The following is a 17346-nucleotide window of genomic DNA, read 5'->3' as shown; positions in this document are numbered from 1 at the left end:
CATTTCAAATTGACACGACGGAAAATGTACAGAAGGCAAATTCTCCTCCTTACATCTGTCTTGCCATTCCACTTTTATGAGGTGGTAGGGCAGAGATAATCCAAGGACAAATAAACTTTTGACTCATCTGTGTGCACAGCGCAATCATATTTACGTACTAAAGAAGAAAGTGTGCGTTTGTTTTGTGGTTTCTTATGCATAATGTTAAAAAGCTCCCCTCGGTGCTAAGACCTTCCATCCCAATTGCAGATGGCTCTTGGTAAATAACATTTGCATTACGAAGCATCACAACTCTAATATATATGCATATCGAGCCCAAAGTTTTTTTGCGCTTTATGTTGTGAGCAAAATCGTACACCGAACTTTCCAATCCGGTGGTCCTTCGGTTACGGCGCCTTTTTCAGTGCGGCCGGAGTCTTTGTGCGCTCACGCAAGCTAGGCGCTGCGGAGAAACAAAACGCCGGCTTATAATGTGTCCATTGTGGCGGGTGCATTAAGGCCCTCTTTGTCTCAGGGCCCACGGGGCTAATGATTCTCTAGCAGCAGGTGAGAGGCAAAAAGCCTCTCGCACTTCCTCTCCCCGCACGCTCCACTTGTCTCTCGCTTTGTCTTGCGCCGCTATTTTTCCCCGCTCTCGCGCATTTGTTTTTGTTCCTCGGATTTCCTCTCGCTCGATTATCAGCATCGCTCTCTCTCTCTCTCACTTTGCTCCCGCTGATGCGGCCATTAGGCTGAGCCGCTGCCGCCTTTATTACAGTAAATGGACTTTAAAGGTGCTTTATTGTCATATTGGCCAGCCAACTAAATCTCCGTCCCTCCCTCCCTCCCTCTCCCCCCCCTCCCTCCCTCCCTTGTGTCCTTCATCGCACTGAACAGAAGCTCCCAGCATTGAGAGGCTGTTGTCAAAGGACTGGAAGGACAAACTTTTGGCCATGGGCTCAGGGCACATTGGCGAAATTAAAGGTAGGTTACGTCGCGCGACTTCACACCCGAGTCATAAAAGAACTGACTCATGAGGACTCTGAGAACATCTAAATGGCAGGACGAGCAACAAAAAGTCCTTTCGTGCAAAAAAATATTCCCCAGCAACTTTTTTAAATTTTTCGTCGGAAATCAATTTGCATTACAATTAATTGCGATGCTTCTTAACGAGTGTGAACACCCGAAAGACAAAGCGCATGGTCGCAAAATACATCTTCCTGTTGTGCCCATATAAGGACATCGAAACCGTGCCTTTATCAATAAAACGTCATGAAAAAACAAAAGACACTTATATGAGAGGATGAATACTTTTCCCGTTACCATATACGAACAACCCTCTAATACCATATAAGGACATTAACCTGACTCCTTTGCCCATTTAAGGGCATGAAACAAGGTCCTGTTGCCCATATAAGGATCTGATTCTACGTACGGGAATAAAAAAACGTCCATTAGCGATTAAGGTCCATCATTAAAAAAAAACACTTATCCAACTTTCGTTAACAACCACAAGAGTAGAGGAAAGGGTCGTAAGGGGACGAGAATATGCAGGAAGCAAAGAAACGAGACGAGAAACATTCGCCGGCGTTTCATTAGGAAGCCAGATATGTAATCAAAGAGTCACCGTCGCGAGGGTGCGCTTCATTGATCAAACCTCCGTCTAGTTTTTTTTTTTTCTCCAGCTCCCCGCTGAGCTGACATTTCCACTTTTGTCCTACACACCAACAGCTGAGGGGGGGGCAAAATCACGAGTCTATATTTTGGTCTCTCGACCAGGCATATCTTTGATGTAAGACCCTAACTGGACACTTCATTAGGTACACCATAAACGGCAAAGACATGATGTAGAAGTTTTTGGTGGCTAAATCGTATCAGGCTTTGTCGATTGGAAAACAAAGTTACGCTCCGCCATGTTGTTTGAATCAAGCTAATCAGCGTAATTTACTTATTTACACTAACCGGGTTGCTTGCTTCATGTGAAAATACTCGCTAATCATCTTCCAGACCTTTTTTTGCTTCCGTCTCGGTCTCTTTTCTTCCTCGTGGGTGGGACGGCGTGGTCATTAATTAGCAACCGCGACAAGCACCGTTACGAAATTACGTCGAGAGTTTGGGGTTATAATAATCATTGGGGCGAATCCGATGATCGATTCTTCCGCGTGGCAGCTGAAGAAACAAGCTGAGGAGTCGGGGGAGTTCTAGAAAAGACGGGATACGGGGTGGGGGGCGGTTTGTCTCTCCGTCTGCTCCGATCTACTGATTAAAGCTTCGCATCTGACGAAGGGAAGAAAGAAGCAGCTTCATCTTCACACACTTTTTAGTTTTTTTCCGCCAATGTTTATGTGCGATTTTAAGCGTGTTTGCGTTCGGGGCATGTGCGTGGAAGTGTGTGCATGTGTGTGTTTGACCCCCCGAGACAAGAAAGCCTCCTTTGATCCATCGTTTCACCTTTACGACCCCCCGCCCCCACCCCGGTACCCTTTAAGTTATCCTCTCTCACTTCAAGCCTCCCTTCGACTTGAACAGTTTTTTAACACTGGACCCTTTCTTGTCTTGGTCAGCTTGGGCGACACACACACACACACACACACGTCTCTGTGGCTTTACAAAGGTGGTTCTGTGCGTTCGGACAGCGGCCTGTTTATTTTTCCAGCAGCCAGCGCTGCCGACAGTTGCCTTTATTGTTCATTGTTGGCCAATGGATAGACTGAGCAAAGGGGTGGCTGGATGACGGGAGGGGGGGGGCGGGGTCTTGCGACTACCAACCGAGAGGACAAATGAACGACTCTCACCTTCCCGTGGCAGTCAAAGGCCGGGTCAGGATCCGTGTAGCACATTGTCTTTCTTCTTTACGCCCCCCCCCCCCCCATTTTCTCCGGCCGTCATCTGGTTTGACTGGTCCAGGAATGCGGCTCTCTTTAAGGTAGCGGCTGAGGAACAATGGACGATTGTAGTTGTGGTCACACGCGCAAACCTTCACGAGCAGACGCGGTGAGGACCCCCGCGCTGATTGTGCCTCTCCTTTAACGACATCCTGTTGAATGATTTAGGCCTCGTGCGGCGGTGTGTTTGGAAAACGTCGTCGTGTATGTGTGTGTCTGTGTGTAATGGAGCTGGTATGTCAGGATCTGAGGGGTTAAAGGTCAGGCCATGCTAAATGTGAGCAGAAGGCGGGTTGACTGCAGGGTAAACACAGACCAGACACTTTCTTTCTCTCGCTGACACACACACACACATGCAAAAAGCTCAGTCGCTATTGCTTTTAGGAGTTACGATTTTTTTCTTCGACTAGAGCCGATTTTTAGTTTGCGTAACCTGCTGACAAATGTTTCCACTTCCAAATGGAAATCAAGCAATAAAGACAATGATGGATGTGCTCGGCAGTAATCGTCCAGAAAGAAGGGGAAAAAAAAAACGAGTCAACATCTGGTTTTACAACACACCTTCCGTCCAAGGGACCCCAAAGGCCCAAAGCGGTCGTATATTACACGAAGCAACAAGCCGCTGCTTTGCACTACTTTGTTGTTCCTTGCCCTTTCTGACCCGACTCCCACAATCATCTCTGGCCTCCGGATAGAAGACATCCGTGCGTTCTATTCATGCCGAGCTTGAATGAACTTTCAATTTCTCTCAGTGGACCCTAAATCAACCCTCCCTCCTTATTTTTCGCACCTTATCTAGGTACACCGGACAGCCTGGCGGAGAAAGAGCGCCAACTCATGGGCATGATCGGCCAGCTGAGCAGCCTGAGGGAGCAGCTCCTGGCGGCCCACGAGGAGCAGAAGAAGCTGGCCGCCTCGCAGATGGAGAAACAGAGGCAGCAGATGGAGCTGGCCAAGCAACAGCAGGACCAGGTACGCCATCGCTCCACAACAATAGCTGGGGAAACACCCATTCTAATATTTTAGAGTAAAGTCGAGATGTTCCTGCTCCAGTTTTGACAGTTTATAGTGTGTGTCTCAACACAACAATATTGGCAGATGGACTTGTGTCACTAAGTGTGTCAACGCGACAGTGCTGACCCTTTGGCTGCGAGCTGAGACCAGATGAGCTCGTTTTTTTTTTTTTTAATATTTCATCGCCTCTGTCGTGCAAGCCGGGGCCTCCGAGACCTACGTTGAGTATATTCGAATAATGTCCCATTTTTCGTCCCCTCAGATTGCCCGGCAACAGCAGCAGCTCCTGCAGCAGCAGCACAAAATCAACCTCCTGCAGCAACAAATACAGGTGAGGCCGTGCGTGTGTGTGTGTGTGTGTGTGTGGTGTGTGTGTGTGTGTGTGTGTGTGTGTGTGTGTGTGTGTGTGTGTGTAGATGACGCTTTATGTATGTTTCATAACGTGTGAGTCAGCACAAATGCGTGCGTGGAAGGTCATTTTGTAGTTTAGCTCAGCTACGAGGCAAATTAGAGCGATGACTCAGCTTTTTTTTTTATGGTACCGATCGGTAAGTAATCGTATTAACACCATCATCACTTATTGTTTTTTCTTCACTGGGTATTATTCCAAATCTCTCTATATATTGGCGGGGCAGATGTCTTGTACAAATCCAAGCGGGACTGAGCTAAAGCGACTTCAAAAAATGGAAGTATTGTCCTTTTTTTTTGGGTGCGACAGTGGAGCCTCTATGTTGGTCCAGGTGGCTCGGAACTAATAGCCCGGGCTTTTCTAAAGGCAGAGGACACTGAATTTTGAGCTGAGAAAGACCCGCTTTGTATCAACCGAGACACCCCGTCCAAGACGGAGCACACACACATCCTCTTTTAACCCCCCCGTGAGTTAGCCATACAAAGTTAGCGTGATAAGGGGCCTTGTGTTTATTTGCTTTGTGTGAGTTCAATTATCCCCTTTTTTTGTATCTGGCAATTGCGTTGTTAGTAAAAACGTTTCGGATTGTGCGCGCCTCGGCGTGTGCATTTGCCGCAGCTGTGTGTGCGGAGCTATAAACACGTCCGCTCATGATTCACTCCCTCACGACCCCGCCGAGACAAAGCGCGCCGTTCCCATGACTTTGCAACCTTTTCCCAAACAAGCGTCTCTCCGTGCAATCCCCCCCTCCTCTAACAATAGACTCTCACATGGCGCAAAGGGGGAAGGGCAGCTGTAGGCATCCGAGAGGGGCGACCAAGTACGTATCTCCAAAACGATGCGATCAAACGGGGGGGGATCAAAGAGTCGGCGAAAACGCGGCGCTTAATCATTCATGACCAGATTGTCCGCACAATACAATGGGGTTGCCAGAACGAGGGCAGCAGGTTCACCATGTGTGCGATAAGCCCCTTGTGATTGCCCCTAACGAGGCCAAGTTCAGCTGTCCCCTTCTTGTGTCTCCGTTTGTAGCGGGCATGTGTAGCCCGACCCCCCCCCCAAAAGGCCCGCGAAGAATGCTTTCAAGCATCCACTCGGACGAGGTGATGAAATGAAACGAATGATCAAGCTCGTGAGAAACGACAAGAGGATGGCACACATCTTCGTGGAAGGAGGCCATTTTTCCCGACGTTTTTTTTCATAGCTTCGGAATTGAGCTACGCGCGTGACAACTATTTAGCGAGCGTGTTCATCGTTCCGAAGTCGTTTGTGGTTTGGACTAATTGATTTTTACCTGGAATTAGCATCGCCAATGAGCCATGAGACGAACGGTGGAGGTTAATTAATCGCAGTCCCTCAAGATACAATACGATTTCATATATCCGATTATTAGACTGCATCGCCAAAGAGTTTGACTTGGAGGTCAACGTTTTCATTTCAGACCTCCCATTTTGGGCCGGTCATAAATCGAGGTATACTTAATCCCGTAACGTCTTGATTCGGCTTGAGGCTAACTAAACTATTGATTCTAAAAATCCGACTAGACATGCGTGTAACCATAACCATACCCTCGGCCCCTCATTACGCTAATCTTAAACAAAAATCGAGATTTATCCTCTAAGCTCCGGCGGGTGTAAAATGATCCTTCCTTTGTGCATTCTAAGACGCTATAGTCTTCTCAGGCCAAAAACCATGTGTGCGCATGGCGACACGTGTTTTTTTTTCCTCGCGACCCCCGCCAGGAACCTCCTTGTTAAGTTCGAAAGGGTGAGCATGTTCTCCCTCTCGTCTTCTCTCGTTCTAATTAGGCGACTTGTCTCCGAGGCTCCCCCCGGTGGCCGCCGTGCCGGGAAGCGCGGCGGGGGGGGTGAAAGGGGCCTCACCTGCGGAGCGTCTGGGGGTTTATGTCGAAAGCGTGAAAGAATAGAAGCCGACGGTGTATTGAAACACAAGGATGAGGCGGCGAGTAAGTCGCAGGCGGCTAATGAATCAAAAAGTCACCGGAGCAAAACGGACGGTTTAGAGCGTCTCAACTTCCCCCCCGTCTACCTCGTCTTTCATCTCATCAAGCGTGCACTCGCTCGCCGCTTCAGACGAGAAAGCGTAATAGGGGGCGGAGGGGCGAGAAAGAAAAAAAAAAAAGGTAAAATGAGTCAAGCCACCTGATGCTTTGACTGGTTTAAGAGAGGCCAGACGCGCCGGCGACAGCGGCTAACAAGCTGTCCATTAAGGCTAACCTGCGTTGCTAACTCAATCGCTCGACCGACCCGATGCGGCCGCCAGCTCGGAAAAAGACTTTCATTCATTTTCACACCGGAACACGAGACGGCTGACCCAATCGCCCGGACAATTGTTTAATCTTCCCCCATTAAACAACGACCGGTGGAATTTAGCGACTCGGTATTGTCCCAAGTTAGCTAGGAGTTAGCATCAAAATGGAGCGCTATGAGACGCTTCAAATTAATTATCGGTTCTCTCCCCTGTTCAGCAAAAGGTCATCCAGGTCTCGCATTAATTGCCGAAGCATATGGCGGCTAACAGATTTTAGCTGAGGGACTGGCACTTTAGCGGAGGCTATTTTTTTTTTTCGCGAGCTCAAATGCGGGCCATATTGCGCGGCGCTGGCAGCTATTGTTCAGCGCATTAACTTCACAGAGCTAATTACTCCCCAATAATAACTTTACCTTGGAGTTTTTTTTTGGGGGGGGGTGGGGAACGCCGCGTGCCAACCAACCTGTTTCGCACCCCATATGTTAATTAGCGGCCACATCTTCATTATGCCGCGACGGCGCTTTAAGTTCAAGCTGTGCCGCCTGGCGCGTGGTGAACGCAGTCTCCGTCGGCTGCCAATTATTCTCGACGCTAGCTCCCCACGCCACGCCGCGCCGCGCCGCCTTCTCCCTCTCTTATTCATTCTGCTCACTCTCCCCGCCGCGGAGAACTTTCTCTCGCCAGGACGATTCCTCCTGTCCTCGGTGGCCCTGTGAAACTTCTCACTTGCTTTCCGGATCCTTTTGCAAAACATTTAGCACTGATTAGAGGCTGAAGCTTTCTCCTGACGGGCTCTCATTTGTCCATTTGTATTTCTTTCAGACGACTTTTCTGTTTGTTTGATGGCTTTTGGATGCGGAGGAGGGGGTTGGCAAGATTAAAAGCTCCTCATTCTCAATGGCTACAGAAACCACGGTGTGATGTTTTTTTGTCTGTGCCGTTGTAAGGTTTTCATGTTCACTTTGGGACTGATGTGAAAGTGAAGCTGAGGAGAGTGCTATTCCCCAAAGTGCCTGCTGTTTTCAGATGCGCCTTTATATTCCAAGATGTGGAGATTGTCTGATAGACGCGGCCTCGCTTTCGTACACAAGCGGCTCTTTCCCTTCCCGTCAAACTCTCACTTTCAGGGGAGAATTCCGTTTTGTTCCGTAACTCCTAAATAAGAATTAGCCAGCACTCCTGATTCAGAAGATTCATATGGCAAAACATTTTTGTCTTAATTATGTGCTGATTTAATGAACTCATTCTAAATATAAGGTATCTAAAGGGGAGCCTTGGGGCACTCCTTTTAATCAATCAATTATTCCAGCACGGGTTAAGCTGAATAAATTGCATCTTCTGTGATTAAAATTGTGAGTTTGGGGTGGGACAAGTGGAAATTTGGAAGAAGGCCCACATACTTAAGCCATCGGGTGATTGTTGACCCACGTGACTTTTGTGCCACTGAGCAGCCCGGCAGCTGTTAAGTCGACTATTATTACAGCAACATATGGGTTGGGAATTATTCTCTCCTCGCTCATGCTAGATCTTTCTCTTCCATTGTGGAGAATCCCATCTATTGTGCACCAGCGAGTAATTCATGTTTTTTTTTTTAAACGCGTGTTCAGAGGACAGCGACGAGAATGCTATTAAGGATCTTATGTGATATTTTCACTGGTGATGAACAAGAAGAAACAAATGTGTCTCTCCTTGTCTCCTATCTCCTATCTCCTCCTCCCTATGGCGCATTACAGTATCTCAAGCCAGCTCCACTCCAGCATATGTCCAATTAGGCCTGAAAGGCAAAGCGGAACTGTTCTGCCTGTGATTCGTCCCCGCGGGGGGCCTGTCCGGGCGCCGCGCTGGAATGCCTCTCGCTTTCTGATCGCGTGGTTTATGCTTAACCCAAAAAATGGTGGTGTAATTATTATTTTTTTTTGCGACGAGGGGGGTTGTAAACAGGAGCCGCTTGAAGAGAGCACTATTCCCCTGAGCTGGGATCGTTTGATTACAGTGTCGCTGGCATGCCGACACACGGGAGGAAGACACACACAAACACACAAGTGTTTTACTACTCGACAATCACTTCAGGTGGCCATATCGCTCAAACGCGACTGGATAATACCACGTCTTTATGATTGCGCCGGCATTTCACATCCATTTTCCACATCAGAAGGCGATTACCTGCCTATTATCCTATTCAGGGATGTCACCGGCGTCAAAGCACACACTCCGGTCGGTGGTGGAGGAGAAGTGGGGACCGAGTCAAAGGTCTAATCACCTCAAAGTAAAAATGGCCGCCGTTTACTCATCGAAGGGCGTCGGGGGAAGAATGATTTTTGATGATGGGAACGATTAGATTCCATTTTGAAAGTGGGGACGGCCAAAATGACTTTCTGCGTCTCCATAGAAGCAGCTTGCGTCTTTTTCTTTTTTTTTTTATCGTCCCTCTGTCACCTTTCTCCCATCTCAAAACTGTACGTCCGTCCATCACACACACACACGAGCCTTTGTGCGTTGTTTTTGGCAGCGAGCTGCTTTGTGCAACCATCTGTCTCCTACTTCTCTCTCTTTTTCTGACTCCCCCGTCCGTCTCTTCTCCTTCGCTCTCTCTTGGTTACTCTGCCAAAGACGCCCGATCGGAGTTTTTCTTCTTCTTCTTTTAAAATCCGACGGAAACCTTGTGAAGTCGCGTGGCCGCGTGCCGAAGAGCGCCGCCGATACTTGCGAGTGCGTTCAATGGAAGGACATCATCTTTCAAATCGGAAAAAAGGAAAAGGCCAGCTGCTGAGTGTGCGTGTGTGTCTTTGTTACGTGTGTGTTCCATATGTCCAATAGTCCAGAAGAGCCTGAATGCATCACATGTCAATGAATATAAATTATGTGGGAATGTGAATTTTGATTATTCAAAAAAACCAATGCTACTGTTTCAACCATTCTTTTGTACCCCCCGCCCGTCCTTCTTCTCCCCGCCCCTCCCTGCATCCTCAGCAGGTCCAGGGCCAACTCCCGCCGCTGATGATTCCCGTCTTTCCCCCGGACCAGAGGACCCTGGCGGCGGCGGCGGCCCAGCAGGGCTTCCTCATGCCACCCGGCTTCAACTACAAACCGGGCTGCAGTGAGTAGCATTGAAAATAAAAACTTAAAATTATCTTCATCTCCCTCACTCTTGGCTCCGACCGTTTGTCTTCTATTTTTCGATTTATAAAAGCAACATGACTTTTTTTTTTTTTTGGCGATCACGCTCCGGCTGTGTGGCAATGTGTTGTTTACCACGATAAAGAGGGAGAGCGAAAAAGAGACACTTGCCAGGAGATGCTGGGAATAAAATGCTCCATGGGGGGTGAGGAAAGTAGAGGGGGGAGGAGGGGGGGGCATAATGTGACCTGCCCCAGGTTCTTCTCACATTAACACGGGCCGCAGCCAAAACGGGCTTCCAACGCAGCCCACACACGCACAAGACAGTCGATGCATTTGCGATATACGAAACGCAAAAAAATGAATAGCGGCTCCTACGCGTTGTTAATACGCAAAACTATTTTGTCAGGGGAAATTTGTTACTATTGGAAATATATTTTAGAATCAGAGTGATATGGGAAGTTGACTGTACTCTTTCAAATCCTAAAAACATTCAAAGGTGGCGATGAAGAAGGATTTAAAGGGACTTCATTTAACACATTTCAATTTAATTTGCATGACAATTACCCCCCCCACACACACTCGCCTTCAACGAATTCCAGCTATCTGCACCTGCACGCTTTTTCCACATTTATCAGCCCTGACAAGATGTAGGATGGTCGCAAAATTAGGAACACGTGCACAATTTTTATTTATTTTTACTCAGTATGAATCAGTGCTGGTTGGTGCAGGTGTACCTAATGGAGTGTCCAGTGCAGATGATGATAGAACAGTTTTGAAAAGAAAATCAAGAAAAAAAAAAGAGAGGAAAGTGGCACAATTGCCGGCGGCGGCTCTTAATGACAAGAGCGCCGCCCGCTTTATCAGAATCCCCCTCACTCACCTCGCCGTTCTTTGTCAGAGGGTATTAAGGGAGGAAGACACACAATCAGGCTTTTCATTAAGGGCCGTGCACACAAAGGGCAGCTTTAACAGCTGCACAGAATGGGAGGGGCGGGGTTTGGAGGGCAAGCGAAAAATACACACTTAACAGCTACCGGTGAAACCCCCGTGGTGGCTTTGCGTTTTTTGGGTTTTTTTTGCTTGCGGGAAAGTTCAAGAGAAAGTTTGTGGGCGTGGAAACGGGAATTGACTCAAGGTCGGCTTTTAAAAATTTGGGGGAGTAAGATTTGATGCAAGCTTACCTTTAAAGTTGAGCTTCAGAGAGGTCATTGCTCCTGTAAATAAAAAATAAATAAAATTAATACAAAAAAAAAATATATATATATAATATTAATAATAAATAATGATTATTTATTATATTACTATAAGAATAAATTATTGGTTATCAGAATTTTACACTATCAAACCGGGATCGACTGCATGACTGACATGATCTTTTTTTTTTTTTTTGGACAGGTGACCCGTACCCTCTGCAGCTCATCCCGACAACAATGGCGGCGGCAGCTGCCGCCACACCGGGCCTGGGCCAGCTTCAGCTTCAGGTATGGATTTTAACCGCCGTTCCGCAGAAATGACCCCGTGAGACATCGCGACCCCGTTAGGTCAAGCGGTGCTATCGTACGATTCCCGCGCACCTGTTAGCCCAAACACGCCGCCGGGTCCATATGTGAAGCACGACGGGGAGAAATAGAAAAGCTGTGTGAAATTCTATCAGCGCAAACGTTTCTCAGCGCCAGCGCAGATTTCATTAGGGCTCACCCGAGTGTGTATATGTGTGTGTGTGTGTGTGTGTTGATACTGTCCTCAGATCACTGTTACAATCTAGCAGCCCATATGTTCCGCCGTCACTTAAAATCTCGGCTTTGTCCCCCCTCCCCTCCCGGAAAAAAACCATCTTCCATCCATCTACATTGAGATTAAGGCTTTGTCAGAGATTTGGCCGGGTTCACCAAGTCTAAATATGAGGATCATCTCACTTGATAAGGAAGTCTTGGTCTTTAGGTTGCCATAGCGACGCAATATATTTCCCCGCACGCGTTTATAAATACATCCGACTTTTACAATAAGGCTCGGTTTTGAGAACTTGAAATTCCGGGAAAATACGTAAAAGGCTGACTAATATCGCATCTCGTTTATCAAAATGCAGACTACCGAGTGAGCTTTTGCTGAGATTTTTTTCAAGCGAATCCATTGAAAGCTATAATAATAATACCAAAAAAGTGTCCTTTAAGTGCTTTGCTGTTCGGAGAAAATAAAATAAAAAATTATTAATCTCCTAACGATTTAAGGCTCTTTCTGCGAGTCGCTCTCACACTCAATGGCAGCTTAACGTGGGTTTTCGCGAGGCACCCCGAGTGGACAAGGTTGGCATTTAGCATCTTAATCTGGGGTGGGAGGGGGCGAGTGTGACATTGTGCATTAGACTGTATTAATCTGCCTCCCTTTATTGACCCTTGATATTATTGATATTATCCACACAAATGGGCCGAGAAGGACAAGCGAGACCGGCAGATACAAATGCACTTAGGAGTGTGTGTGTGTGGGGGGGGGTGCGCGGGAAAAAAATGGAGTCGTTTAGTGAGGAGCGAGAGGCGAATTGTGTGTGTGTGTGCTTGTGCGTGGCTTAAAGAGGGTCAATGGCGTGGGTCAGGCATCATATGGAGAGGCAGATGTTGGAACATATTGTCCTGGATTACCGCGCCGTACACCGGAGGAATGGACGACAGGCGGACAACAGACAGGCCGGCGGATGAAGGGGGAAAGGGGGCGGGGCAATAAGAGACGTCATCCGATATGATCACATGGTATCAAGAATTTTCTCTTTTGGTGGCTTCTTTCTATTTCTGTCCCGCGACGAGCCCACATTAGCGGTCAGGAAGCGGGACAGACAGACGGAAAGACAGACAGAGAGGAATCCATTAGAAGTTTTTGGGCACAATGGTCCTCAGTGTCGGCGCAAACAATAGCCGCCTCACTCAAGCGCCCGCCGGACTCTTGACAACAAAGAGCGAGCAGGGGGGGGGAGCTGGTAATCTGAGTAAAACCGCAGATTATTGGCCGAGGAGCATCTCACACGCATACGCAGAAAAGATGCCCCCCCCCACTGAGATGACAACGAATGAAGCTACGAATGACAATGAAGCTCCTCCTCTAAGTTCAACATAGTTGCTTGGCATCAATATGGTTTTTCGGATACGTATTGAACATCTGCTGTCTACCACAGCTCACGGCCAGAGACTCACACATATGTTTCATAGGGGATTAGAGGCAAAGTGAGGAGATGGTTGTCACAGTTCAAACGCACCACACAAGCGTGGCTGAGGAGTGACATTTCAAATTCCTTATTCTCATCCAACAACTATGATTGCATTTCCCCCCCTCTCATTTGTTGATTCACCGCGTATGTGTGTGTGTGTGTCACCGCGCTTGTGCTCCTCCAGTCCACCCAGGAGGCTTTGCGCTGTCAATTCCTGTTTGTTGACATGCACGCCGTTGCGGCGACGCTTTGGGCGTACTCGGCGGTGCCCTCTGTAGCGTGCATGTGTGTGTGTGTGATTGTGCGCCGGCCCATTGAGCAAGCTTTGAGTGACGGGAGCCGGCCTTGTAATGGAACTCAATTCAGTCCGCAAATAAAGCGGCCTTTGAAGCACTGGTCCGAATATGGCAGGACACACACACATATTGCGCCCGTGGTGCGCTGGCTAGGGGGGGGGTGCGGCCGGTGGGAGGGCGACGGGTAGGGGAGGGGCGAGCCACACAGAGCACTTCATTGAAGCTGATCTGTTCTCAGCGAGCCGGCCCCGCCGTAAGTTCCGACACCTGCGTTTTTTTTATTTCTACTGTGGAGCTCCCGGCAAATATTGCCAGTGACAAGCAGCAGATTAAATCCGCCATTCAAACTGTTTTGCCTCTATGCACGCCAGCTCGATTGACTCGCTCGTCTTATTTGTCTAAAAGAGAGACAAAATGTCCGTACGGAGACAGCGGATGGGGATGGCGAGTTACGGCGGCTGTCGGAGGAAGAGAAGGAGGAGAATAGCAAAGGCGGCCATTTGCATAAAGCAGCCTTTGTTTGACGCCGGTGGCCGGCCGCCAAAGCCCAACAGAAGGACTCAAGTTAAACTATAGACCAGAAAAAAAAATATTAAAAAAGAAATAAATTAGGAGAAGAAGCTGCCTCTCAGAAAACAAAATCCGAAATAAATAATAATCTTTTCAAAAACACACATCTGTTCATTCCCGCAAAAAAAGAAACGTCAATTCATCGACAAGGCGCCTCGGAAACTTCTATTGAATCACTTGAAAGAGTCTTGCGCAATTTTGAAGACTCTTCCGACTCTTAATAATTCCATTTAATTACAATACGTAGATAATGGTGGCAAGCTGTTTTGTTCCGTCCATAAACCTGATTTAATTCACCCAAATAAAAACAAAGAAGAAAAAAAGTTGTTTGCCAGCAGTTTGAACTTTTTTTTGGGTTGGGGGGGTCACCTTGAGCAACACGCCCGGCGTGACCTCGATATCCCGCCGTGCACCTGCAGGGGACATCTCGGGGCCTGTCAGAGAGGCTGTTAGCGTCGCTCCCAAGGGGGGGCAAAGGAAAAAGTAGTCGCGTCCCTTTTCTGTGTCGCACAAACAAGCCCGGCCACTAATGGCCTTCTCTTCTTGAGCTTTTTAGCCGACCTCGTCTTCTTTTTTGTCCGCGGTATTCATTTATTCATGTCGTTGCCCCCCCCCCCCCCCCCCTTTTTTTTTTTCACTTTCTCCTGACACTGCAGCAGTTGTACGCGGCTCAGCTGGCGGCCATGCAGGTCTCCCCCGGGGCCAAGCAGCACGGCCTGGCGTCCCAAGCCAACCTGGGCACGCACTCCCCGCCCACCAACGCACACGCGCAGAGCGACAAGAGTCGTTGCTCCCCGCAGCCAAACAAGACCAAGGTAAAGAAAAAAAAATATCTCAACGTGTGCTTGTGTGGTAAAGGCGGGAAAAGCCGCTAGGTGCAATCAAATTGGTGTTCAATTCCAATTATAATTTTTTTTTAATTTTACTCCAGAAAACAAAATTTATTTTTGGGTAAATGGAACAGCCCCAAAATTCAATTAGTTCTTTTTTTGGCTCTTGACTGAAAATTGGCCGTGCTCAACCTCGACAAGATTGCTGCAAATTACAAAAAAAAAAGTCGGCGTTTTCTTGCGCGACCGCACAAACACTGAAAATATTTGTCCTGATGTGTCGTGCGCATGGTCCCCCGCTTTTTTCTATTCTTGACTTCTCAAATAATCAAGTTTTGCTGATAAAACCTCAGCACGTCAGCAGAGAGCGACGCAGCGTGGACGTTTTGCTCTTTGCGCCATTTTCTCAGCTGGCCGGCCGATGGCGGCGGCGGCGGGAATCCGAGTGGAATTCAGTGAATATGTGCTCGGCCTTTGGGGCCCGTTCGTACAAATACACACACACAGACACACACTCTCTCCGACAAAGAGGGCCAAAGTGTCCTTATGTGATTTTAGAAGGAAAACCCAAGCACCACTCTACGATGAGAACGTTCTATTATGTCAATGGATGTTATGAAAATTATTTTATGGATACTATTTGGTGTCTCAAAAATTATGAGGATAAAGAATCTATGCCTCTCAGTATTCAAATGTGGTTTGCTTCATTAATAATCATTCTAACTACCGCAGCATTGATGCTAATATTGTCAGCCCGTCTATGGCATTTTGCATTGTGTGTTAGCATTATGCTAGCCACTTTTGTAAGTTTAAACATCCATTTTTCTATTGGCTGCCACCATATGTGCACATTTTTCTTCTTTTCCTGAGATTAAAAATAGAGTAATTTGTATTGAAAAACGTAAATTTGGTTGTTTATAAATTGAGAGACCAGTGTAGATTATTAAAAACACTTTGCTGCGATTTTGTGGAATCTATCGGCTATTTGGATTGCAGGACTCCCAAGTGTGCCTCCAAATCACAATTTAGGATGTTTGTCGGCTATAGTGATTTCTTTTTTTCTTCGTGTGCTTTGAGGTCAAGCTCCGTAAACTCCAAGTGTGATAGTCCCGATTTCCCTTCAGTATTGAATGCAACTAAAAAAAAAAATACACTTGAAAATTCTCATGAGAACAAGCAGGGTCACATCCTGACGGCACGGCGCTATTAGCATATATATGGACTTGGGCTGACCCCAGAGTGCTGCAGCCTGTGGCGGAAAATCCGTAATAACCTATCTGACATGCGCCTGGACCCCGGCGGGCCCCGCGGAGCCCAAATGGCCAAGTGACCGCTGTGCTCATCCCTTTCTATCATCCGCTCTTTTACCGCCTTTTCCTCTCTCTCTCTCTCGCTCGCTCGCTCTTTGGGTGAGTGACATGTATATTTCAGAGGTGCCTTTCCCCCCGTGGGTTGTGTCTCAGGTCTGGAGTCATTTAGAGACCCGCTGCCTGCCTTTGCTCACAGCTGTTTGGATTCAGGCACACATCACTTAAGTGCTTTACCCTCGGGTGAGACACTGGGGCGTGCACACACACGTGCACGCACCAACACACACACACAGGTGTTGAAGAAGACACAAGCAGAAATCAGTGCAGCCTCCTTATACGCAAGAGTGCCTCTTTGGGTGGACAGTGGATGCGCCATATGGAGCACAAGAAAGTGGCGACTGCTCTCAACAACACATTCGACCTAATTCAAGATTTTGGAGAACAATTTTTTTTTGTCGTTATTCTGACTATCGGTTGGCATATTAACAAATACAAGCAATTTCTGATTTATAATTAATTACACTGGTCAACGGGCTAATTTTAGTCAAGAATTATTTTTGTTTATTTTTTTATTTTTATTTTTTTCTAGCACATCAGACTTTTGAGATATATTTTTTTAATTATTATCATTATTAATATCTAATGTAGAAAAGTTGACCAGTTTTTCTGATTTAAAAAAAAAAAAAGCTGAAATATACTAAAATATAAATACCAGTGTTTTGGAATGCCACTTGCAGCCTAAATCTCTATGACAGAAAAAAAAACTACATTTAATTTTTTTGTTTTAAAAAAAACTCATTGCAGTGCCGGCATCATGGGGGGGCTATTCATGGGGCCAACCCTCCCCCCCTAAATGAGTTACTGTGCCGCCTAGTTACACGTGGCAAATCTTCTTAATACGTCTAATGGGCAGTCAAAGAACATTTAAACGGCTCTACACACAATTTCAAGCTTTTTGTGCAAATTGCAATAAAATCTCAAGTGCACGAGAATACATTGTAATACAATTAGATATGACGCTAAAACTCACATCCAGTTTAGGGAAGGCGGACGAGCGAAATGCATTAGGCTGGTAATCATAAACCGCAGAGCGCTCACACACAGCTTCCTTTTCGGTCTGGAATCTCGCGGCCCGTTTCATCAGCCAAGAGAGACACAAAAGCAATTGTATTAATTCCACATTCCAAGCCTTTGAGAAGCTTTCGGGAGGCCTCACACGCACTCGGAAGATTTAGAGCTTGTTGAACAATGTCTCTCGCTCTCGCGCGTACACAACAAGTGGGTCCAAGCCTCTCAGCTTGACTGTCTCAACTAATTCCTCCACAGTGGCATAATGCAGGTTGGCCACCTTCCCACCGTGGGATTTGCCTTGGCTCGGGGAGGAAATTCCCCCATCCGCTGTACGAGAGGCATTATCTATTTGTAATAAATATTCAAACGCCTTCCCAAGCCAAAGCCTACCATAA

The 17346-nt window shown here is 47.2% G+C and overlaps 2 protein-coding genes across 25 annotated transcripts in view; both read left to right on the top strand.

Moving 5' to 3' along the window:
* LOC119117275 overlaps window positions 1-17346 on the top strand; it is a 376942-nt gene that overhangs the window by 114700 nt on the left and 244896 nt on the right. The window lies entirely within an intron of this gene.
* Window positions 1-17346, top strand: part of sox5 (SRY-box transcription factor 5) — a 45959-nt gene that overhangs the window by 19694 nt on the left and 8919 nt on the right. For 4 of the 7 annotated variants that reach the window (XM_037243298.1, XM_037243294.1, XM_037243299.1 and 1 more), the window contains exons 4-9: window positions 877-963; window positions 3664-3836; window positions 4141-4209; window positions 9529-9655; window positions 11074-11159; window positions 14397-14555. In XM_037243298.1, the coding sequence (XP_037099193.1) occupies window positions 877-963; window positions 3664-3836; window positions 4141-4209; window positions 9529-9655; window positions 11074-11159; window positions 14397-14555 (701 nt within the window). The remainder of the gene's footprint in view (window positions 1-876; window positions 964-3663; window positions 3837-4140; window positions 4210-9528; window positions 9656-11073; window positions 11160-14396; window positions 14556-17346) is intronic. The other 3 variants (XM_037243296.1, XM_037243297.1, XM_037243300.1) reach the window with 3 other exon arrangements.

The sequence above is a fragment of the Syngnathus acus genome, chromosome 23, assembly GCF_901709675.1.
Source record: "Syngnathus acus chromosome 23, fSynAcu1.2, whole genome shotgun sequence".
In the NCBI taxonomy this organism is placed as follows: Eukaryota; Metazoa; Chordata; class Actinopteri; order Syngnathiformes; family Syngnathidae; genus Syngnathus; species Syngnathus acus.
This window is presented reverse-complemented; position numbering and strand designations above follow the sequence as displayed.